We start from the raw sequence: 24,758 nt of genomic DNA on the forward strand, positions 1-24,758 counted from the left end.
GATCTTTTATATGCACCATCCCACAGACAAGGTAGTACATACCACAGCCTTTGATATACCAGTCGTGGTGCACTGGCTGGAACGAGAAATAGCCCAATGGGCCCACTGACGTTATTCATTATGGAGTTAAATGCCAAGTCATCCATTCCCTTTAGAGGCAAATGGAATTAATAGGTGCAACAATTATGAATTGATGCTACTGGTAGATTAGACATCCAGTTTCCTGAAATCCTTGGGGTCTCTGCATTAAAACACACTGCAGTCCTTTATTAGTTATGAGACGGGCCTTGGTGGCGTCATGGTTAGGCCATCGGTCTATAGGTTGGTAGGTACTGGGTTTCGGATCCCAGTCGAGGCATGAGATTTTTAATCCAGATACCGACTCCAAACCCTGAGTGAGTCCTCCGCAAGGCTCAATGGGTAGGTGTAAACCACTTGCACCGACCAGTGATCCATAACTGGTTCAACAAAGGCCATGGTTTGTGCTATCCTGCCTGTGGGAAGTGCAAATAAAAGATCCCTTGCTGCCTGTCGTAAAAGAGTAGCCTATGTGGCAGCAGCGGGTTTCCTCTGAAAAACTGTCAGAATGACCATATGTTTGATGTCCAATAGCCGATAATAAGATAAAAAATCAGTGTGCTCTAGTGGTGTCGTTAAATAAAACAAACTTTACTGATGACTACGAGTCAGAATTACCAAATGTTTGACATCCAATAGCCGATGATTAATTAATCAATGTGCTCAAGTGGTGTTGTTAAACAAAAAAACAAAACTTATGGGGATTTTGCCATTTTTGAGAGTTATGGCCAGATCAAGTTTGACTTTTATGGGAAATTTATTCAAGGGACATAACTCTGGACAATAATGGAAGGTGTCCATGTTTCACAGAGTTATGACCCTAGAACTGAAATGAACATTTTTGGGGGCCTGGTAGGGGATATTTATTGATTTAGGCTGCAGTACTCTCAGAATACTTGTTATAAAAATAACAAGTAACAAGTTTTGTAATTTTAATAAGTGATAAATTACCTGTATTAGTAAACTTGTTTCTTGCAGGTTGCTCATCTGTTGTTTTGCTTCCAACATCCTCCACATTGTGAACTGTTTAATCAGAGCGTCGATGAAATAGATCTAAAAGTCCTACGTAAGTTTTAGACACCCTGATACATGCTTGTCTAAGTCCAGTCTGTAAATACTCTTGTTATAAATCCTTGGATTGGTTCTAATGTTAAATTATCACTTTTAATTTATATATAATTTATATAATGCTAATATCTGAAAATAAAAACTTACTGGTGTAATACTAATCACCAGTGAAAATAACAGATAAAAGTTGATGTTCTCACAGTAGAATTAACTGAAAATAAAGTGGCTTATAGATGGGTTTATTACAGTAAAATAACAGATAAAAGTTGATGTTCTCATAGTAGAATTAACTGAAAATAAAGTGACTTATAGATGGGTTTATTAGAGTAAAATTCACACACAACAGTAACATTTGTGTGAATTTTACTCCTTTAAACACTTGCAGTACTTTGACATCACTGGCCAATAAATGGTTTTATCATTGATTTAGGACAGCTGTATCTGTATCATTGATCATAGTTTAACGACATCCCATTGGTCCAGTCATAGCAACATGATTTTGTTCATTTTTAGACGATCGTAACAGTAACATCGGTGAATGTCATAATACACTCATGTCACCTTAGTCTGCACGGCACAAAAGTCTGTGCACGTTAATTACGTTACATTATGTCTTGAAACAAGTGTTGGGGTATGTTTGTAAACAAACAAACAACGTTAACTTAATTCATAAAACCATTGTTAAAACAACACATCTTGATTGTGAATATATGTATAAAACTGGTAGATAACAAATTGATAGAAAAAAATTCTGAATTAATGTACTAAAAGTATACTTTTGCCAGTCTTGATCAACATGTTTTTGTATCACCTGTCAACACGTTTCTGTCAACGCTGTAATGATCAACCTTGTATATTAACTTACACAAGTTTACATAGAAGCTTCAATACATACATGTACCTCATTGTAATTTATGAATCCATAAATCAAATCAATCTTTTATTTTATCTATTAATGTGAAATCCAAGCATATTTTGAATTTCCCTCCGAGTGACACAACATAACAAATATGGCTGCCCAGACGGTATAAAGCTTACAAGTTACAGCATGGCATATTTTTAGTTAGTCTGTTCATAAGTTATCATAGATTGTCCTATATTTCTAACGAACACTATTTGTGCTCATTTGCACAGTTAATAACAGACCACTTTTATTGAATAATGATAATAAATTTGACATTGACTTTTTTTATGTTATGATATCCAAATCAAGGAGCATGGGACACCATTTATATTTATCTCATTTGCTTAATCAAAATTTCTTGAAACAGACTATAACAGGAAGTGTTTGTTGTCAGATCCATTATCTGTTACTGTTTCTGTGAACATTAGCGACAAAAGTAGTTGTTTTAATGTTTGCTGCACAGACTTACATGCCATCATGCAGGCCAGTAAATACAGGGGGGTACCACTTAAAATGTGCTCATTCAGTTTAAAAATAATTAAATTAAAATAACTTTCAGTAGTAACATGTTTATTGTTCCATTGTACTGTGGCGGTGAAACATATTTTTAATGAAAGATTTTAACTTTAAAATATAACACAAATGCTTAGGTGCGCAGACTTAGATGTCACCGGTGTATCTAATAACGTTACTTTGTATTGGTACTTTGTCTCATTGAGCGTTATTGTTTAAGAACAAAATAATAAACTAAAAATAAAATGTAAGAACTGTTAGTGTTATTATTAGCAAGTATGTTTTAAATTTAATTATTAGGATTTTCTGTTATTTCTTTTGCATTCATCCGGGTATGAACAAACAAAAAATACACAAAGATATGGGTGACCGGGTTCGCCATTTCACACAATTTGCAAATGATTTTTATACGCCCATCTATGATGGGTTGTATTATGGTATGGGGTTGTACGTCTTGTTTGTTAGCTTTTTCTTGTCCAGACCATATCTTGCATACAGATGCATACAGGACCATCAAACCTCACATGTAGGAACAACTTGGGATGGTGGTGTGTTGCATACTATTACTAGGTCACTGTGACCTACATTTCACGGTCTACTGCACATAACAGTAAATCCTTGTCCAGACCATATCCAGGGTATGACAAAAAAATTAAAAAGTCACTAGCCACGGCCTAGTGGGTTTGTAAATTCCACTAGCCCACTAAAATAAAGCACTAGCCCAAATTTCTGATCAATTACAACACACTTCATATAGGGCTGAAAAACAATGTTTCAAGGAACCCAACCCCTATAGTTAGTACGTAACAAAACCGGCTGACCTGTTTTCTTCTCTTTTTTTATGTACATAGTATAAAAAAATTATTTAAAAAAAAAACGTTTTTAGTATTATTAGTATTAGTATTATTTAGTGAAAATTTATCTCGACCAATACAGGTGAATGAAGTTTCAAAAATAAATTAATAATTAAGTTTATTTTAAAATGCATGACCTACCCTATTTTGTCACGTTTGATCCATTGTCTGTTTTCGCTTTTATTCCGCCATCCCCGCCCCCTCATCTGGAGTGGGTAAGCAATTTAACAAACTCCACTAACCACCCAAAATAAAAGAATTTAATGCACAATACAATGTAACACGATAATGCGTGGTCTTGTTCAGTGTATTCGGTAGTGAATTGTCACCAGGAACGGTGATGGCAGTTGCTCAAATAGCCTACAGGGCAATATATCCCATGTCAGACAGATATCAACAAATATATTGGCAAGATTTAACTCTTTAATTGATAGACAAAAAAACTTATTATCTTGTACAGATGTGAAACGTTATCCAAACTGCTATGCCCATTAAACATGCCAAGCCGGCTGTTTCCTGATTGCCAACATTCCTTAGTAAGTAAGGCATTAAATTAGAAGACAATAGATAAATAAGACAAACACAGTAATTCTAAACATGACTGGAGTTGTATTTCAGTTATACTAGCCTGTTAATTAATTGGGACTGGCCATTCACACCTTTGTTACATGGTTGACATGTGCAGGATTTTACTAGCACGTGACTTGTACAACCAATCAGAACACACGTTTTATTAAGGTTGTTTCCTGTCCATGATACGAAAAGAAAACAATGTCTGTATCATGTGTATTGTTGTAAATGATGATGTAGTAACTATTTGTTACTGCATTTTGTACAAATCTAGTTCAAGTTGAATATTAATATAATATTGATTTGTTGACATTATGCGATGACTAATGTCAGAATAACATTTATCAAACGTACATCAGTGGAAGAAAAACATTGTGAGCTAGCGGTGGTTTTTTTTTTTTTTTTTTTTTTTTAAAGCCACTAGCCCATTGGACGACTGGTTTTGAATTTGTCACTAGCCCTGTGTTAAAAAGTACTAGCCCAGGGCATCTGGCTAGCAGATTTGTCGAACTCTGCCATATCTACTGCACATAACAGTAAATCCTTGTCTGGACCATATCTTGCATACAGATGCGTACAGGACCATCAAACGTCACAACTTAGGATGGTGGCGTGTCGCTTATGATTACTAGTTCACTGTGACCTACTTTTCACGATCTACAGCACATAACAGTAAATCCGTGTCCAGATCATATCTTGCATACAGGACTATCAAACGTCACAACTTGGGATGGTGGTGTGTCGTGTACGATTACTAGTTCACTGTGACCTACTTTTCACGATCTACAGCACATAACAGTAAATCCGTGTCCAGATCATATCTTGCATACAGATGTTTACAGGACCATGAAACCAAATGTAGGAACAACTTGGGATGGTGGTTGGTCCGAAACAAACTGTTTATCCATCCCATTGCAAAAATTTCACATAATTAGACTTGAATCATACCAGTAACATATTCATTAATATAGATATGGTTTTCCATTAAACTCCTGATGGGCGTATCATGTACCTCGCCGGTACTCTTGTTACTTGTTCTTACCCCGATTAACGTAAAAGAAATAACAGACAATCTTTAAATGTTTTAGTATATTTGAGTAAAAATTAGTAAAAACATACCCCAGCAATTAATATGTTACCTGGCATTTATAAATTTATAAATTACCATTGTCAGCTGTATTGTTTTATGTACGATATGTGTTCTGTTATGGAATTTACTGAAAACATAAATGTGTGTGGTTTCATTATTTATTTCCTGGGTTTTTCCCCAAGACAACATAGTTTTCTGTGGGTTTTTCCTCAGACAAGGCTTCTTCTTTTTCCCCTGTGTTTTTTCTTTCTTTTCTGTTTTTCCTACACACATCTGCCATTGAAACATAGAACGATTTCTAGTTGGCACTAACAACATACACCACTGTGATAATACATTATATAACCATTTATTTTCACTCCAAAATTGAGAACATTTCCGTCTCAGTTTTTTGCTATGTGATCACATCTGGCTGTAGTACCGGTCCGAACAGGTAGTTCATTAACAGATTCACTCTGGCTGTCTTTTCCACTATACACCCATGTCCCAAAAAGTCGATGCACAATATTACAAAATAACATGGGCAAAATACAGCCACGAAGGCTTAGCGTTAAACATACAAATTGTTTTAATTTTCCCCCAATTTCTATAATTGAATAATATGTCAACCACATGATGTCACAATTAGGAACTATAGTGGACCGTGATGAATGAATTCTCACCCAGAAGTGAACTGTGTAGTGAAACCTAAGACAACTCTTTCTTTTCTTTTTTTCCTAAGACAATTCTTCTTTTTTTTTTTTTTTTTTTTTCTAAAACAACTCTTTATTTTCTGTATTTTTTCCTAAAACAACTCATTTATTTTCTGTGTTTTTACTTAAGACAATTCTTTATTTTCTGTGGTATTCCTAAGACAACTCTCTTTTTTTTCTATGGTTTTCCTAGGACAACTCTTTTATTTTCTGTATTTTTGTCCTAAAATAACGCATTTATTTTCTGTTTTTCTTAAGACAACTCTTTATTTTCTGTGGTATTCCTAAGACAACTCTTTTTTCTATGGTTTTCCTAGGACAATTTTATTTTCTGTATTTTTTCCTAAAACAACTTGTTTATTTTCTGTATTTTTTCTCGGACAACTTTTATTTTCTGCGTTTTTTACTATAACAACTCTTTATTTTCTGTGTTTTTCCTAAGACAACCCTTTATTATTTGTGTTTTTCCTAAGACAACTTTTATTTTCTGTGTTTTTCCTTAGACAACCCTTTATTTTCTGTGTTTTTCCTAAGACAACCCTTTATTTTCTGTGTTTTTCCTAAAACAACTTTTTTTTCTGTGTTTTTCCCCGAGACAGCTTTTATTTTCCATATTTTTTCCTGAGACAACTTATTTTCTGTATTTTTCCCTAAGACATCTCCTTATTTTCTGTATTTTTTACTAAGACAACTCCTTATTTTCTGTATTTTTTCCTAAGACAACTCTTTGTTTGGTGTTTTCTATTTTCTGTGTTTTTCCTAAGACAACTCTTATTTTCTGTGTTTTTTCCTCAGACAACTCTTTTATGTTCTGTGTTTTTCCTAAGACAACTCTTATTTTCTGTGTTTTTTCCTCAGACAACTCTTTTATGTTCTGTGTTTTTCCTAAGACAACTCTTATTTTCTGTGTTTTTTCCTCAGACAACTCTTTTATGTTCTGTGTTTTTCCTAAGACAACTCTTATTTTCTGTGTTTTTTCCTCAGACAACTCTTTTATGTTCTGTGTTTTTCCTCAGACAACTCTTTTATGTTCTGTGTTTTTCCTAAGACAACTCTTAATTTTTTGTATGTTTCCCTGCAGAAGAAATTGACCGTCCGTTTCCATTTTACGTGTCGGTTGCGAAGAACACGAATCACATCACCTATCTGACTCAGAAACTGCTCGCCCAGTACATCGGAGACAAAGTTCCTGACAAAACTAAGGATACCTGCAAAGTTGATGACAATGACAAGAATGAGGCAAGTGTTGGGCTTACAACTGCGTAACTCGCCTGATGCGTGGTTCGTGTAGGATCAATCCCCATCACAGGCCATAGGATTTCAAATTTCATGGGAAACACTTTTTCGTTTCCATGCCTTGTTATCATGGGAACTCATCGGAAACTGTTTTTAAGACTAAAAGAATCCTTCATATGTGTCCATGTGGGACACGGCTATTCCACCCGAGGGTAGATAATATGTTGTCAGAAATGAGGCTTGCCCAGTCCCTGACATCATATTATGTACCCGAGGGTGGAATAGCCCTGTCCCACATGAATACATAATGGAGGATTATTTTTCTCCCATCCAGTAGATAAAAAACAAGCATTTTGGGAAAACGTGAAAAACCTACATATTTTTTTTTATCTTACAATAAAATAATCATAACCATTGAAAAGATCATACCAAAATATGGTTTATACTAAAAGTATAAACCGAAAATGATAGTATAATTTCATTATGACAGCCGGTTACCTTGTTTTTAAGAAATATAAAAAGCAATTCTTGCGTTATTTTGCCATTTACGTGACATCACCCAATGTTAATATCAGCTCAAACAACCAATTTATTCCGCATGGGCTGACGTCATCGAATACGTCTGTCTTATATATATATATTACAGTGGACTCTGTCCAAACTGGAATCTGTCTAAACCAGCATTTTTTGTAAACCAGCACAATTTTAAAGTCCTGTCCAGCTACCATTAATTTATTAGGAATAAAACTCTTGTCTATTCCGGACTTCGAATGCAAATTCATGAACAAAAGAACAGGTTATGTAGTAATTAGCTCTGTCTACACCGACACGCGATCTTTCTTCTACTGTCTGCAAGTTGCCTTAGTTGTCACCTTTTAAACCATGACGGCAGTTCCCAAGTAATTAGGACACCAAAGTGTTGGTATTTTCTTATCAGTATATCGCAAGAACCGTAACTCTGGACGAACTCTGTCTACACCGGTACTCTGTATAAACTGGCATATTTTATCGGTCCCAAGTGAAATCAGTTTAAGAGTCCACTGTATTTCCGTTGCGTACTTGATATAACAGTCGTGGGAAAAGAAATTTCATTTCTGTGATTTTACCAACACTGTACCGGAAACAATAATTTTGGTGAATTCCCAGGGCCTGCAGCACTGCGTACTTGTACGGATTGGTGTCCGGCCTCGGTGGTGTCGTGGTAGGCCATCGGTCTACAAGCTGGTAGGTACTGGGTTCGGATCCCAGTTGAGGCATGGGATTTTTAATCCAGATACCGACTCCAAACCCTGAGTGAGTGCTCCGCAAGGCTCATTGGGTAGGTGTAAACCACTTGCACCGATGAGTGATCCATAACTGGTTCAACAAAGGCCATGGTTTGTGCTATCCTGCCTGTGGGAGGTCAAATAAAAGATCCTTTGCTGCTAATCGGAAAGAGTATCCCCTGTAGTGGCGACAGCGGGTTTCCTCTCAAAATCTGTGTGGTCCTTAACCATATGTCTGACCCCATATAACCGTTTTTGATTATTATTATTTTTTTTTTTTTTCCTTAATGTACTGCAGATTTCATCTTCATAAATCAAAGCTAATATTTGTCCCTCAGCCTTGATACATGTTGTCAAGAAATCGTGCCACAAAATGCTTAAATTTCATTGGATGCGATGAGATCTGATTGCAACGAATCACAACACTCCTTATAGATTCCCTTGTTATTGTAAACAAAGATGGCAGCGTCAGCGTCCAGCGGTTAATTTTTTTATATTGCTTTCAAGATTGTCACATGTTACCGATGCTGTGATTGGTCAGCGATGTCATCGTGTAAGGGACATAATCTGTGTTAAAAATTTTCTTCCAATAGAGGGCGCTAGTACTGGATATGAGTAATTTTGACTACATGTATCAAGGCTGAATACGAGGAACGAATATTAGCCTTGATTTATGAAGATGTGCAAATTTAGGCCAAATATTTGGTCGTATATTTTTTTTTTAGTATTTTTTTTTTACCTCATAATCTGTCTAAATTCAGACAACAATTTGTGATAAAAATATTTATTGATTGAACATTTCATGTCCTGGAATTTTTTTTAAATGTCCTGGAAAAGTTGTGGAAATATCCTTTCAAGTGTAAGAACGCTGCGATAGGTTATGACACATTAAGTTTGCAATTTCAATTATCCTTTCTTATATAAACAATTTGGACATTTTATCAAACAATTTGTCATTCATATCATAGTTCTTGTTGTACTGGTTATTGTGTGTGCGATTTAATTAAAACAGCACACAGTTGATCATGCCTTATATTTCTGCAGACTTGCACATATTTATGGATGCAAGGATCTCTGAATGGCACAAAGCGTGAAGGATGGTGTATACGTTCAACGGCCCAGTTATCGGACGCAGAATCTCCAGTTTTTCTCAGTGGTAAATAGGATTTATTTGCATAATGCAACCTGACCTCTTGACCTATTGCAGTTCCCCACACACACTACAGGTTTCATATCCATCCTATTTGTCTTTCTGTCTGTCTGTTCATCTATCCCACATATAGTTTTTCGAAGAAAAAAAACGACATTGTCTCATGATACTAAGCTGAAATTTTGTATATAACTTTAGCATGTACTGTTACAGGTAAAGTTTGACTTTCGTGGCAATTTACCCATGTTTCACAGAGTTATGGCCCTTGAGCTAAGGAGATACGAAAATTGGGGGGGGGGGGTTCAGACTTTTTCACAATGCCTCAAGATATTTAGCAGAAATTCTGTATATAGCTTTATCATGTACTGTTACGGAGCAAGTTTTACTTTCATGGCAATTTACCTATTTTTCACAGAGTTATGGCCCTTGAACTTGTGGAAATATGAAAATTTGTTTTCTGCAATGCCTCAAGATATTGAGCTGAAATGTTGACATGTATATAGCTTTATCATGTGCTGTTACACCGGCCTCGGTGGCGTCGTGATTAAGCCATCGGTCTACAGGCTGGTAGGTACTGGGTTCGGATCCCAGTCAAGGCATGGGATTTTTAATCTAGATACTGACTCCAAACCCTGAGTGAGTACTCCGCAAGGCTCAAGGGGTAGGTGTAAACCACTTGCACCGACCAGTGATCCATAACTGGTTCAACAAAGGCCATGGTTTGTACTATCCTGCCTGTGGGAAGCGCAAATAAAAAATCCATTGCTGCTAATCGGAAAGAGTAGCCCATGAAGTGGCGACAGCGGGTTTCCTCTCAAAATCTGTGTGGTCCTTAACCATATGCCTGACGCCATATAACCGTAAATAAAATGTGCTGTTACAGATCAAGTTTGACTTTCGTGGCAATTTACCCATTTTTCAAGGAGTTGTGCTCCTTGAACTTAGGAGATAAGAAAATGGTTTTTTCCAGACTTTTTCACACTAACCTCAAGATATTTAGCAGAAATTTTGTATATAGCTTTATCATGTACTGTTACATACCAAGTTTGACTTCTGTGGCAATTTACCCATGTTCCACAGAGTTATGACCGTTGAAGTCAGGAGATGCATAAATTTGCTGGGCCCAGTAGGAGAACACTCTGAGTATGCTCGTTCACCTTGCTTTCCTTCCATGTAGCTTAAAAATGTAAACATAAAGCACAATTCACGGCTAGCTCAGGGTGAGCAAAACCATTCGCCAAATTATCTTTGAATATGCAAAATCCATGGTTATTTTTCGACAAAATACCAATTATTACATGAAATGTTTTCGCAAAATTAAAATAAAATTCGCCAATTGTTCCTGAAATTCGCAATTGGCGAATTTGGCGAGTGGCAGAGCTAGCCGTACAATTTCTTGTCTACTTCACCTGACCTCAAACAAAGCAGGGCTTCTAGAATTTTTATAAAATCCACTAGCCATGAGATCAGTGATTTGAAAAATTTACTAACCATGATTTAAAATCTACTAAGCCCTACTTTACTTTAAGTTAATACAATTTTATTGAATAATAGTAATAATCAGATATGCCACCTAAAGAGGGAGATAGAGCTTAAAAACACTAACATTGTGGGGTTGTGGTGGGGGCAGGATATTCATATTTACAAAATAGACTTAACTGCAATATTTGACCTTTTTCTTCACTAGCCGTCAGGCATGGCAATAGTAGTTATTTACTAGCCTAACATAGAATATCACTAGCCATGGGAGTGGGGTTGCCATAATCTAGAAGCCCTGTTACAAAGACATATTCCCCTAAGGATATGAGACTGGTCCGGTGAAACGTGTCAAGTGTTGTTGTTGTTTGTTTTTTCAGAGATGTCCGACTATGACTGGAATTCGGGGGTCTACTCCACGTGGACCGAGAGCACGTGGACATCGTTTGAAGTGAGAATGTTTCTCATTCCCAGCGAGCAGTTCAAGGTAAGGCCGAATGAGAAATTCCACTCAGCAGAGCCTGGCAGAATTTCCCATTGTTACCTTCACAGGATAAAGCAAATATCTGACATCATTAACTAGTTATTCTCTGTATTTACACGTAATTGGATAACTGTTGTCTTTTTAGTTTAATTTTATTGTTATAGCTGTAGTCATGCTTGTTTGTTTCTTTCTTTAAATGTAAATATTGTATTTTGGTTTGGTACACTGTAAAGCATTTAATCTTTAACATGGAGGGTGGGGTTTTTTTGGGGGTTTTTTTAATTTGTATTGGGGATTCTTGTATTTCAATTTAAGCTATCAAGGTTCATGCTAACATGATTATTGTACAAAATGGGATGGGTTTCAAAGTTATATAGGTGATGGTAATACTCCTTAACTTTACAGGCCACTGACAATTGTGAGGATAATAGATAAGTCTTCTTTTTTTGTGTGCGTTGCTCATGAGTATAGTCCGTCCCATCATTCTACAAAACAGTTTGTAAATAATTTCAGTTTGGTTTGATGTAAGAAGAAAAGTAAAAGTGTTTTGGAAATAAAAAAAAATATACTATTTTTGTTTTCAATTTAGAAAACAATTGACTCAGAAATAAATAACTAGTAGTAAATTTTAGAGATGTGGGACGGACTATACCAGAATTTGTATTTGTATAAGCCATAAATGGTTTATATCAATTATTAATTCTCGGAGACCGGACGACGGATTTTCAAAGCTATCTTAGCGCTACGATATCGTAAAACTGCCATAGGCTATGACATTACAACAGCACATGCCATAGTCATGCCACAGCTTATGACAGTTTTACAATATTGTGGCACTCAGGGGTGGGAATTCTCCTAGGATCCGCTGTTTTCCTCTCATGGAACATTGCGTTTTCTCGCATTTTAAACATCCTTGCACCCCAGACCCGTCTAGATTTCCTTTGTTTTACAGTTCACCACACCGGACCCGTCTAGATTTCCTCTTTTTTTACAGTTCTCCCACACCGGACCCATCTAGATTTCCTCTTTTTTACAGTTCTCCCACACTGGACCCATCTAGATTTCCTCTTTTTTCACAGTTCACCAATTCCCACCCTAGGGCACTAAGAAAGCTTCGAAAATATGGGCCCTGGCCTTTAAGCATTTTAGTCAGACTGTCTGCAAAGGACACCCTTGTATAGGAACCACCTGTATATAAAGGGTGCATGGGTTAACAACCAGCTTGATATAAAAGGCTTGTTATAAAAACCTGTATGACAAAAAAAATGTAACCACCTGTATTATAAGGGCATCTTCAGTGATAGAAATAAGCAGAATTTTTCACTAGTTCTCTGGACAAATACATCTAGAAATTACTTGTCCGACAATATTTTCATTTGTCCAAATAAATGGTTTGTTTTATTCAAGTACAAGAATGATGTTTTTGTTTGTTCAAAATGAAACTGCATTGGACATTTTGACTTGTCCACTGGACAACACTGAGGTACATTTTGCTTGTCCAAGCAGAGTTTTACTTGTCAGGACAAACGGACAAGTGCTTATTTCGAACACTGATCTTACGTAACAGCCTCTTGAATATGAAAGGTACTTTGTATAATTAACCACATTTTTGCAGAGAGCACTTCAAACTGTCAACACTATTTTTCTTTAAAAATTGTTGCGGTTTTTGTTTTACTATATATTTTATGTTGCTATATATTTTATGTTGTAAAGGTTCTTTGATTATAAAACCAGTTAAGTGGTCATCACCTTCCAAATGCTCCTTGAATACAAATTGGAAAGATGTGAGCACAAAAATAAATGGAAATGACTTGAATTAAAAAAATTGTGATAGGTTCTGCAATTATCCTTGACACAAGGGGCGAGACGTAGCCCAGTGGTAAAGCACTCACTTGATGCGCGGTTAGTTTGGGATCGATCCCCGTCGGTGGGCCCATTGGGCTATTTCTCGCTCCAGCCAGCCAGTGCACCACGACTAGTACATCAAAGGCCATGGTATGTACTACCCTGTCTGGAATGGTGCATATAAAAGATCCCTTGCTGCTAATCGAAAAGAGTAGCCCATGAAGTGGCGACAGCGGGTTTCCTCCCTCAATATCTGCGTGGTCCTTAACCATATGTCCGACGCCATATAACGATAAATAAAATGAGTTGAGTGCGTCGTTAAATAAAACATTTCCTTTCTTCCTTGACACAATTGTTTTTGTTTTTTAAACATTAATTTCACTTTGTACATATTTATTATTACAGAATGTACCTGTAATGTTGTGTGATGGTGTGTTTCATTTCCAGATTTTCACATTGGCCTTTGGATTAGCCATGATTGGTGTCTCCATGCTGATTGTATTTTTTGTCAACACCAATGCTGAAATCCTTTTCACTTCTGATGAAAATGTCTCACAACAGAATTCCTAACTTTTTTTATTGTGGGTTTGTCGAAACGTAAGAAACTACTGTGTTGTTATTGCTGGTGTTGGCGTAGTTTAGTTCTCAAATTCCGATGATGATACGAGTTGACTACCCGCTCCTTCTTCATGGCAGTAGATTTCTTTACGCTCTCCCGGGTTTTAAGTAGTTCTATCATCAGAGTTCAAGCTCTTATTTACCTAATTATCGAAAAAAAATCATGCACAGCAGAGGTGTAATAACAAGTGCAATGACATGATTTTGGGAAGCTTTCCCAGTCCTAGCTCAGGCTGTGCATGTGAAATACGACATCATTTTGTTGTCTCCTTCTAGTTGTGGTTAAAATATTTTGAGACAGGCTATGAAATTGAATGTTTACAATGTGTCTGCGCAGTCGATAGGGGCTATGGGGAGAGAAAATCATACAGTAATAACAAGTCATTAATTTTGTCAAAAGTTCAACTTAAAAACATAAAATCTGCAAAAAACATTTGGGGTATGACGCCATACCCGTTTTAACCTCTGGCAGAAACCCTGGCCTTGTTATGCATAAAAGAATAACAAAAATAATATGGAAAATTTGAAAAAAATATTACACTCACTCTCGCTCGGGCAATAAAAGAATCTTGACATTCATTTTGTAAAATCAGTAATACTCATACAGTAATTTACCAAATCATCAAAGGAAAAGTATGGTTGAATTTGGAGAGATTATGTATTGATGGAAGAAAGTAAGGAATCACGCAACTAATAACTGTGGTAACATATAGCAGGTTTCTTCTAAGTAGTGTGTATATCAGGATCATTAAATGCTTAACATCCAATAATCAGTGATTAATGAATCACTGCTCTGGTAGTGTCATTCAACAAAACAAGGGCAGCATTTAGCTCAGTCGGTTGAGTGCTCATTTGAGGTGCTTGTGTCACAGGATCGAACCACCTCGGTGGAACCATTGAACTGATTGGGGGTTTTCTCATTCCAACCACTACAGCACAAAATAAGATAAAAGTAAGGTGTAAGTGTAATCACGCACCTCAGATGTGTGAAGGACTGAGGATGATGTGAGGGTTTCTGCCAGGGTACGGAGGAAGGTTAAATTACCTACCCAAACATCTTGGAAATTAATGCAGTGTTCGAGATTAACGGTATTCCGATATCCCGAGGATACTAGATTGTAATTTTGGATACCAGACTTCCAAGAATCCAGTATTCTGCCGGGATACCATATAATGTTGTGTTTTTTAATCCTGAATGTTTATTTTTTGTTTAAACAATGTAAGTCATTATTTATGGATGAAGTTAAGTAACAGTATTTTCGAGTTCTTACCCAGTCTAATGCAATCTAATTAAAATTAGCTCCACTATTACATGTGGATCTAACACCAGCCAGTTGGAGCTCATGTCCACCAATCAAAACCTTACTTGCAGAATCCTGCCAGTGATTTAAAAATAATTTGAAAACATTCCGAATTATCCTGAGGGTATACGACATGTTTCGTGTGAATTACGAATGCCTTAAAACATGTTTTATTTTATAAAAAAAATAATTTGTAATGTAAAACTGAAAACTGATTTAGTTGTGGTTTTTTAATAAATAAATAAATAATTTTTAATGTAAAATTGAAGACTGATAACCCACCCCGTACGTATTGGTATGGTTCGCTGTACTGCGGCCACTAAAATAGACTCGCCCGATATTTTTAGAATTTGTATGCTCCCAAATAACGTTATAAAAGGCGAAGTGTGATTGGTCAATATTTAAATTATTATTTACAGACGAAATGTTACCTGGACATTGGGGACTACGCAGTGTTGTTAGTTTTAAATCACTGGCAGGATTCTGCAAGTAAGGTTTTGATTGGTGGACATGAGCTCCAACTGGCTGGTGTTAGATCCACATGTAATAGTGGAGCTAATTTTAATTAGATTGAGTCTAATGCTACACTGGAGCAATAGCGGCATAGCAAAAGACTGGGAACCACTAAGCCAATATTGTTTTTGTTGGGATGTTTTCTTCCAATCTAACTTTTCCTTAATTAGGCCTAGTAATTCCAAAGTCAATAAAAACACTGAAGAGGCAAGTAGCCATTATAAAATGTTTTCAACCAATGCAGCCTTTTGTTTTATTAATTAAAATTAAAATTGGCTTGCTTGTTATATTTGAATGTCAGGTAACCATATCTAAAAGTGGGATACTAAATTCTCAGGTTGGATACCAGATTTTGAAATGTTAGTATCCATTTGGGATACTGCCCCAAAAAATTTAATCTCGAACACTGTAATGCATATATTTTTAAATCATTTTTATACATGATGGTAAGAGAACTGCTGTTTTAAAATTTGTCAAAGTACATGAAATGGCAGTATCCAGTTTCAAAGATTTCAAACTCGTAACCACTTAGTAGAGACACTTATGGTCTGTTTGGTTTTTATTACGTACCTTTGGATTATTTTCCTGGCAGAAAGCTTGGACGTGTTGCTTAAGCCTAAGAGAGCCTTGTGAATTAAGCCGTAAATATGGGTTTCAGAGATGGCAGCCACACAAGCCAATACTGGTGTGTACGCTTGATCCAGGTCATTTCATTTACATCTTGTTGTTATTTTACTTCTGACTACCACAGATCAAGAGATGTAATGAACATCTAAATATTTATAAATATTTCCATTGGCCTGGGGAACTTACTACATGTAAGTCCCAAAGACAATCATCAGCCATTCATCAGTTATTGATTAGATCCATGTGATTCACAGCATTAATAGCCTAAACAAAAATTACAAACTTCAACCTTTCTATTGTATAACAAAGAGTATGCATCTGTAGCCGTAATTAAGAAAACGTAAAATGAAGTAAAAATTAAAACAACACTGGAATACTTTACATCATTATCTGCTTTCCCAGCAGACTAACATCATTTACATTATACTCGTCCCCAGCAATTTGTACAAGCCATGAGTAGAGGGGCTGAGTATTAGTTTTAATTCTTGTTTAATCACCTGGTGATAGTACCATGCACAGAACTGAGCCACTTCACAGTCAGTCAGACCACTGACACACAATACATCACGCACACGTTGAAAAATCCCCTTATGAATATACACTTAAAATTCCTGTATGGACACCATATATAGCTAACTGCATGGTTCTGGTGTTTTGCATGTGGTCCACGTGTAATGTATTTTAATTGGTTCTGGTGTCTAATACATAGACTTGATATTATGGATCTCCCATTTCTCTGCCTGGCTTCACCTACATGAACACGTCTGGAAGATAGGATCGTTTTTACTGTACTTTGGGACTGGGCTCGATCTCAGTTGGTAGAGCACTTGCTTCAGGTGCTCCGGTCGAAGGATGTTACAGCCACTTCCATTTGAAAATATCATTTTATAAACATTAAAAAATTAGGTGGTTAATTAAATTGCATGTGTCAAAATGGTATATCAAAATTAGCAATGATCTCAAAAGGTTCCAAGGTTAGTTGCAAATTATAATCTAAAATCTACTGTTTTAAAATGGCGGTTATTTTTTTAAATGGCAGTTAAATGTTAGCTGGTGTGTTAAACTGGCATTAGAAGGGTGGATTGGAAACTGTTTTTAAACTAGAATTCTACTACCTTATGAAGAAGGAGTTGCTTTATCATTAATATTAACTAACTACTTGACTGGTCCCTGACATGAATGCTTACAGTATTGATGCCAGTCTACTAACTAAACATGACTGGTTCATTATTAGTTATCAACTAACTATGACTGGTACCTGACATGAAAAACTTTAGTACTCATAGTATACCAGTCTACTAACTAAACATATGACTGCTTTCATTAGTGTTGACTAACTACATTACTGGTACCTGACATTAACACCTACAGTTTTGATATCAGTCTACAAACTAAACATATGACTACTGCGATAGTTTATTATTAGTATTAACCAACTGCATTAGGGCCTTCATGAGTCCAAAATATTGGACTCTAGTGTCAAACTCACCCGGACCCGAGTACCCGACACTTAAACTAGATGATAATGAGACTCAGGAATAAAATAAAATAGCATGTGGCAAAATGATGTAAACAAATATAATTAACTGAGAGTGCTCTTCCTGGTACGGGTACTCAGGTCCTGTGAACAGACTCGAGTTTCGCTACACTCAGCCAGTGCCCGAGTACTCGTGGAGACCCTAAACTGCAGGACTGGTACCTGACATTAACACCTATACTGCATGTACATTGTATACTACCATGGTAAAATTACGTACCCTAAGTTCTTGGGAATTAATGGATATATTTATTTTATTTTTTTGATTTCCAGATAGATGAAAGCAAATGAACAGGGCCCAGTTGTTGAAAGCATAGTTATATTAAGCCTGGATTAGTCTTAATAGTTTCCTTTAGTTATTTTAGCATAAATACAAAATAAACTTTACAATTAATTATGTATCAATACCTTTGGGGGTGGGATGTAGCCCAGGGGTAAAGCATTCGCTTGATGCACAGTCGGTCTAGGATCGATCCCCGTCAGTGGACCTATTTGGCTATTTTTTTTCCAGCCAGTGCTCCACAACTGGTGTAACAAAGGCCGTGTTATGTACTATTCTGTCTGTGGGATAGTGCATATAAAAGATCACTTGCTGCCAATCAAAAAGAGTAGCCCATGAAGTGGCGATAGCGGGTTTCCTCTCAATATCTGTGTGGTCTTTAACCATATGTCTGACGTCGTATAACCGTAAATAAAAAATGTTAAATAAAATATTTCTTTCCTTCCTTCTGAATGAAGTTTCAGTATTATGTATTCAGTTATATGTAGTGATTCAGTGTCTGGTTCTGAACATTTCTGGTAACTAACGTTTGAACAACTGGCCCCTGCTTTTGAAAATTTGTTAAAGCACACGGAATGCAAAATTCAATTTGAAAACGTTTCAAACCCATAAACCACTTAGCAGATGCACATATGGTCTCTCTTGTTTTTATTAATTACCCTCAAATTATTTTCTGGCAGAAAGCCTGAGTGTTGATACCACTGTACTAACTAAACATATTTTTAGTATTAACTAACTATAGTCCGTCAGGGAATGTCTTTTTTCGTACTATGGAATTTACTACAAGTTATTTATTTCTGAGCCAATTGATTTGTAAATTGCACTCAAAAATGGTATGGTGGGGAGGGGGGGATAATTTTCAAAGCACTTTTACTTTTCAAACTTAAACTAAAATTATTTACAGAAAACAGTTTTATAGAATGATGGGACGGACTATAGACTACATAATTAGTAATAATCAACTACTCTACTAGTATTCGACACAAACACCTATAGTACTAATAATACCTGACTAGATGACCACATTAGTGTTAACTAACTGCACGACTGGTACTTGACATAAACAGCTGTATCACTTTAGATTTGTCTTTCCCATAGTTTGACACCCAATAGCCGATGTATTTTTCGTGCTGGGGTGTCATTAAACATTCATTCATTCATTAAACAGCTGTAACAACAATACCAGTCTACTAACTTGACATGTACACAACTGGTTCCAGTTATATTCTAATTACATAAATAGCACCAGTCTAACTGCTTAATTAATATTAGTTATTTACTAACTGCATGTGTACTAGGCTCAAATTAATTCTTATCTTTTACTTGGCTTACCTATTATTTACTGTCATATAAAATACTAACAACTGACTTCTACATGTATCTATACTATGTAATACAAATATTGTATGACTTTACTCAAATGTATGATGAATAATCAAATATACTACTTGATTAATGTGGTGCTTTTTAAAATGTTGAGTTGTAACATAAAAACACTCAGTTGTGGATTTCTTAATTGGGTTTTTAACAATTATTATTATGATTATTTACTAACAAACAACAGCTCTGCAGGTGTGTTATGTTTGCTGCGCACACACACACACCACCACCACCACCACCACCCCCCCCCCCCATACATTCCTGGATCTGGCCCTTTTTTTGTCTCGCCTTTATGAAGTAAAAAGACGAGATATAAGTATTTCTTTTCCAATAGTGGCTACAGCGTTACCTTTTGTGTTAAAGGGACATACCCTAGTTTTTAAACACTAAGGCATATTTTTTACTATTAGAGCCATTTTTGATACATGAAATCATACTTTACTTAGATTGTATAGTTTAGATTGTCAAATTTCCATACATTCGAAGTGTTTTTGGTCATCCTGGTGTTTTTAATATCACAAAATGCATTTCTCATATTTCTTAAAATGCATGTGCGTCTGAGAGGTAACAGTTATGGAGTTAAGTTTTAGTCTATTTTCAGAGGGTACATTTTGTATTTCACCATTTCAAAGTCACAGAGTTATGTTTCACTCAATTGTAACTTTGTGCAAGTGTGTTACAGGTTTGTAGACTAACTAAACTTAGTGTTAATTTTCATAGGGTCTGTCCCTTTAAAGTTTTGTGTTTATATCCGTTTCTCACAAACCACAAGTCGTAGATCAATGAAACTTGGTGTATAGTTGTACCTATAGGTCTTCACCACAGTGCATCGAAGAGAATTTTAAAATAATTAATTAAACTTTTTTAATGTTGTGTTTAGTTTACCGCTAAGGTAAAAGTTTTGCCTTTAGGCCTCACACAAACAGTAACTCCTGGGTCAATGAAACTTGTTTTTATAGAGGTTTTTATGGATGTTTTTCATAATGCATGTGAAAAGAATTAAATATTAATTAATTAAACATTTTTCATTAAAATATATTTGGTTTTTGCTCAACTTTAATGGGGGTCGGGACGTAGCCCAGTGGTAAAGCGCTCGCTTGATGTTCTGTTGGTTTAGGATCGATCCCCATCAGTGGCCCCATTGCTATATTTCTCGTTCCAGACAGTGCTCCACGACTGGTATATCAAAGGCTGTGGTATGTACTATCCTGTCTGTGGGATGGTGTATATAAAAGATCCCTTGCTGCTGATCAAAAAGAGTAGCCTATGAAGTGGCAACAGTGGTTTTCCTCTCTCTTAATATCTGTTTTTTTCATTAACCATATGTCTGACGCCATATAACCGTAAATAAAATGTATTGAGTGCATTGTTAAATAAAACATTTCCTTCCTTCCTTCTTTCAACTTCAATGTTTCATGTTTGTCTCCATTTCTTGCAGACTGAAACATGGTTTATAGTTGCACTTATGAATATTCATGAATTTTTACAAACATTTATGAAATAAAATTAATTAAACATTTTATTTAATTAACTTAAAAATATTTCTTACATGCATTCGGATGTACATCCATAAGTACAACTATGAGTGACACCAAATTGATTTAATTTATGCAAGACATTTAATTATGCAGAACTGCTGTTTTATATATGTGTGTTTATTATATTCAATTTACATGTAATTAACATACACATGTACCTATCGTGTGTTATTATTACTAATCTTTATTTCACAACTTATTAACACTAGCTTGTGCGATAACACTAGCTTGTGCGATAACACTAGCTCGTGCAATAACATTTAGCTTGTGCGATAACACTAGCTTGTGTGATAACACTAGCTTGTGCGATAACACTAGCTTGTGCGATAACACTTAGCTTGTGCGATAACACTAGCTTGTGCGACAAATACCTGTGCTAACCTTTTTTCTTCATTTTTTTTGTGTGTATAAAATTGATTTTGAACTACAATGTACTATCATAATGATGTAAAACACCAACCAGTTATCAGCCATCTCATAACACTGTGTAAAGAAATGTAAAACACCAACCAGTTATCAGCAATCTCATAACACTGTGTTTAAAGAAATGTAAAACACCAACCAGTTATCAGCAATCTCATAACACTGTGTAAAGAAATGTAAAACACCAACCAGTGATCAGCAATCTCATAACAGTGTGTGTAAAGAAATGTAAAACACCAACCAGTGATCAGCAATCTCGTAACAGTGTGTTTAAAGAAATGTAAAACACCAACCAGTTATCAGCAATCTCATAACACTGTGTTTAAAGAAATGTAAAACTCACCAACCAAATTATCAGCCAGTTATCAGCAATCTCATAACACTGTGTTTAAAGAAATGTAAAACACCAACCAGTTATCAGCAATCTCATAACACTGTGTAAAGAAATGTAAAACACCAATCAGTTATCAGCAATCTAATAACACTGTGTAAAGAAATGTAAAACACCAACCAGTTATCAGCAATCTCATAACACTGTGTAAAGAAATGTAAAACACCAACCAGTGATCAGCAATCTCATAACACTGTGTTTAAAGAAATGTAAAACACCAACCAGTTATTAGCAATCTCATAACACTGTGTATAAAGAAATGTAAAACACCAACCAGTTATCAGCAATCTCATAACACTGTGTAAAGAAATGTAAAACACCAACCAGTGATCAGCAATCTCGTAGCACCAACCAGTCAGCAATCTCATAACAGTGTGTTTAAAGAAATGTAAAACACCAACCAGTGATCAGCAATCTCGTAACACTGTGTTTAAAGAAATGTAAAACACCAACCAGTTACCAGCAATCTCGTAACACTGTGTAAAGAAATGTAAAACACCAGCCAGTTATCAGCAATCTCATAACACTGTGTAAAGAAATGTAAAACACCAATCAGTTATCAGCAATCTCATAACACTGTGTAAAGAAATGTAAAACGCCAACCAGTAATCTAATCCTAACTCTGGTGTTCATCTCTTTGTAGGAGAAATAATATAAGACTTCATCATATGCGGTCATGTGAGATAGAAAAAGTACACCCGAGGTGGTGAAAATTTCGACCTGGGACGAGGCTTGCCGAGTTCCATGCTCGAATTTTCACCACCGAGGGTGTACTTTTTCTATCCCACATGACCGCATATGATGGAGTCTTTTTCTCTCATTCATTCGGTAAATAAACCATTATTTTACACAAACAAAGATGGCTGAACAAGTAACTTTTTTATTTGACCATTTTGTCATAAATAAACTACACTATCGTATTTGCCGTGTTTGTTTCATGTGTTAAATAAAATTTAACACTACAAATTGACAAGATAGTTTTAATAACTAAGGTTTTAATAACAAAATATTAATTTAAAATTGTGTCGAATGACCTAACGTCACCACCTTACATTAATATGACGTCATATATTACCAACGACGTCATGTTAAACGCAAGCACGTGATATCCCATGTAAGATAGAAATTTCTTACATGGCTTTCTTTCATGGGATAGCTCTGTTCCATATACCTGAGGATGAGAGAAATAGAGAGTAATACATGTAGATACCATTTATCTCACAACGAGTTGTTTTAAAACGTAACTAACAAGCGAAAGTGAGTTTGATACGTTTTTAAACAACAAGTTGTGAGATAAATGGTATCTAATGGACACAAATGTTATTCTATTTCTTACATATCCTCAAAAAAACAGATTTTAAGCAAATTTTAACATCTTTTTCAACTAAAAGTTATTTACAGCCGTTGCACTTGTAGCTGACTTACAGACACGTGAATATTAGGTTAACTATACGTCACAGTCTAATCGATTTCCATCGTGTAGGTTTTCATTGGTTGTATGGCATTGGTGACCTGGTCATCACCTACATGTAGGAGTAGCCAGTCGTACGTCTTGAAATTGTTAACACACGTACATGTGTTAACAACCATGTGTTACCAAAAATAATGCATGGTGTTCTCACCAAGGGGTGTGTAAGAAAAAAAGAAAAAAATTACCTCAATTATTATGCAAGTATGAACAAAACAAATGACTGCATAGTCTAAATAATCCGGCTAGTTCCAGAAAAGTAGTGCTGGTCAGATGGAGGTTGGATTTGGAGTAGGTGTGGCTTAAATTTGTTTGGTTCATTGAGATATGAATGCAAAACAAATAAGCACCTCTCGACCAAGCAGATTGCTGTAAAGTGTATAGACACAATAATAATTTAATTATTTGCAAACAAAAATTAAAAAATCATAAAATCATTAATAGCACACAACAATTACTGTGTTTTCTTGTTTTATTTCATATAAGCATGCAAGTGAGTCAAAATGTGATAGAAGTTTATAATTCTTGCTTGTCTTCATTTGTGGCAATCAAGTTCTTATTTTTATATTTTAGAAGTATAAAAAATATTGTCATACCGGTAAGCCATCTTGATACTAATTATATTTATGTGCAAACTGTAGTTATATACAATATTGTGTACACAATGCCAAGAATGTACATACTCGGACATTACCAAATCATGTGCTCTAGTGTTATGAAGACAAATAATAAAAAGTACAAAATAAAAATTTATTATTTTGGGATGGAGGCCAAGGGGTGACCCATGGGATCCATTTAAGATTTTTTTTTTTTTTTTTTTTCTTCTTTTTTTCTTACTGATCACATTAGAACTTTTATTGGCCCTAATTTCGTGGATATTTTTTTTTTATACTACACTCAAAATATTAACTTTTCTACTCATCATCAGTGTCTGCTTTTTCATGCTCAGAAGATTCAGGCAAATGATAACACTTTCTATTGTCCATTTGTACATGGTTCTTTTGTTTAGGTTTGTTTTGGTGGATGTTTTTTGTTGGTTGGTTGGTTGGTTTTTGTTCAGGGTTTCCTCTTCTTTTTTTTTAATTTTGTGTTGATTGTGGGTTGTTATGATTTATGGTGTTCTCTTTGGCTTTTGTTTTTTGTTTTGCGGGGGGGGGGGGGGGGTGGAGTTGGAAGGAGTTTATTGATGTAATTATTTCATGCACTACATTGAAGATATTTACAGATTTGTTTTCAGCATGCAAAGATGATGATACCATGGTAACGGTTGCCAATAGCGACACATATTTGTATCATGGCTCTGTTACATAAAAAAAACAATCTGCATTGTTTCCTGTGTGTTAATTTATGCATGTATTGCTGCTTGTATTCCACTGGCACTTCCGTTTGTTTCCTTTCTGTCTCTTTCATTATTTAATTCATACTGTACTGATGGAAACAAATATTAGAACACATGA

The 24,758-nt window shown here is 35.6% G+C and overlaps 1 protein-coding gene across 2 annotated transcripts in view; it reads left to right on the top strand.

Moving 5' to 3' along the window:
• The window catches only part of LOC121386315 (nicastrin-like), a 51,606-nt gene that overhangs the window by 21,461 nt on the left and 5,387 nt on the right, over positions 1 to 24,758 (top strand). The window contains exons 11-15 of one of the 2 annotated variants that reach the window (XM_041517178.1): positions 1,057 to 1,144; positions 6,851 to 7,008; positions 9,315 to 9,426; positions 11,277 to 11,383; positions 13,673 to 13,822. In XM_041517178.1, coding sequence (XP_041373112.1) covers positions 1,057 to 1,144; positions 6,851 to 7,008; positions 9,315 to 9,426; positions 11,277 to 11,383; positions 13,673 to 13,795 — 588 coding nt within the window. In that variant the 3' untranslated portion in view covers positions 13,796 to 13,822. The remainder of the gene's footprint in view (positions 1 to 1,056; positions 1,145 to 6,850; positions 7,009 to 9,314; positions 9,427 to 11,276; positions 11,384 to 13,672; positions 13,823 to 24,758) is intronic. The other variant, XM_041517179.1, reaches the window with a different exon arrangement.

The sequence above is a fragment of the Gigantopelta aegis genome, chromosome 12 (assembly GCF_016097555.1).
Source record: "Gigantopelta aegis isolate Gae_Host chromosome 12, Gae_host_genome, whole genome shotgun sequence".
Taxonomy (NCBI): domain Eukaryota; kingdom Metazoa; phylum Mollusca; class Gastropoda; order Neomphalida; family Peltospiridae; genus Gigantopelta; species Gigantopelta aegis.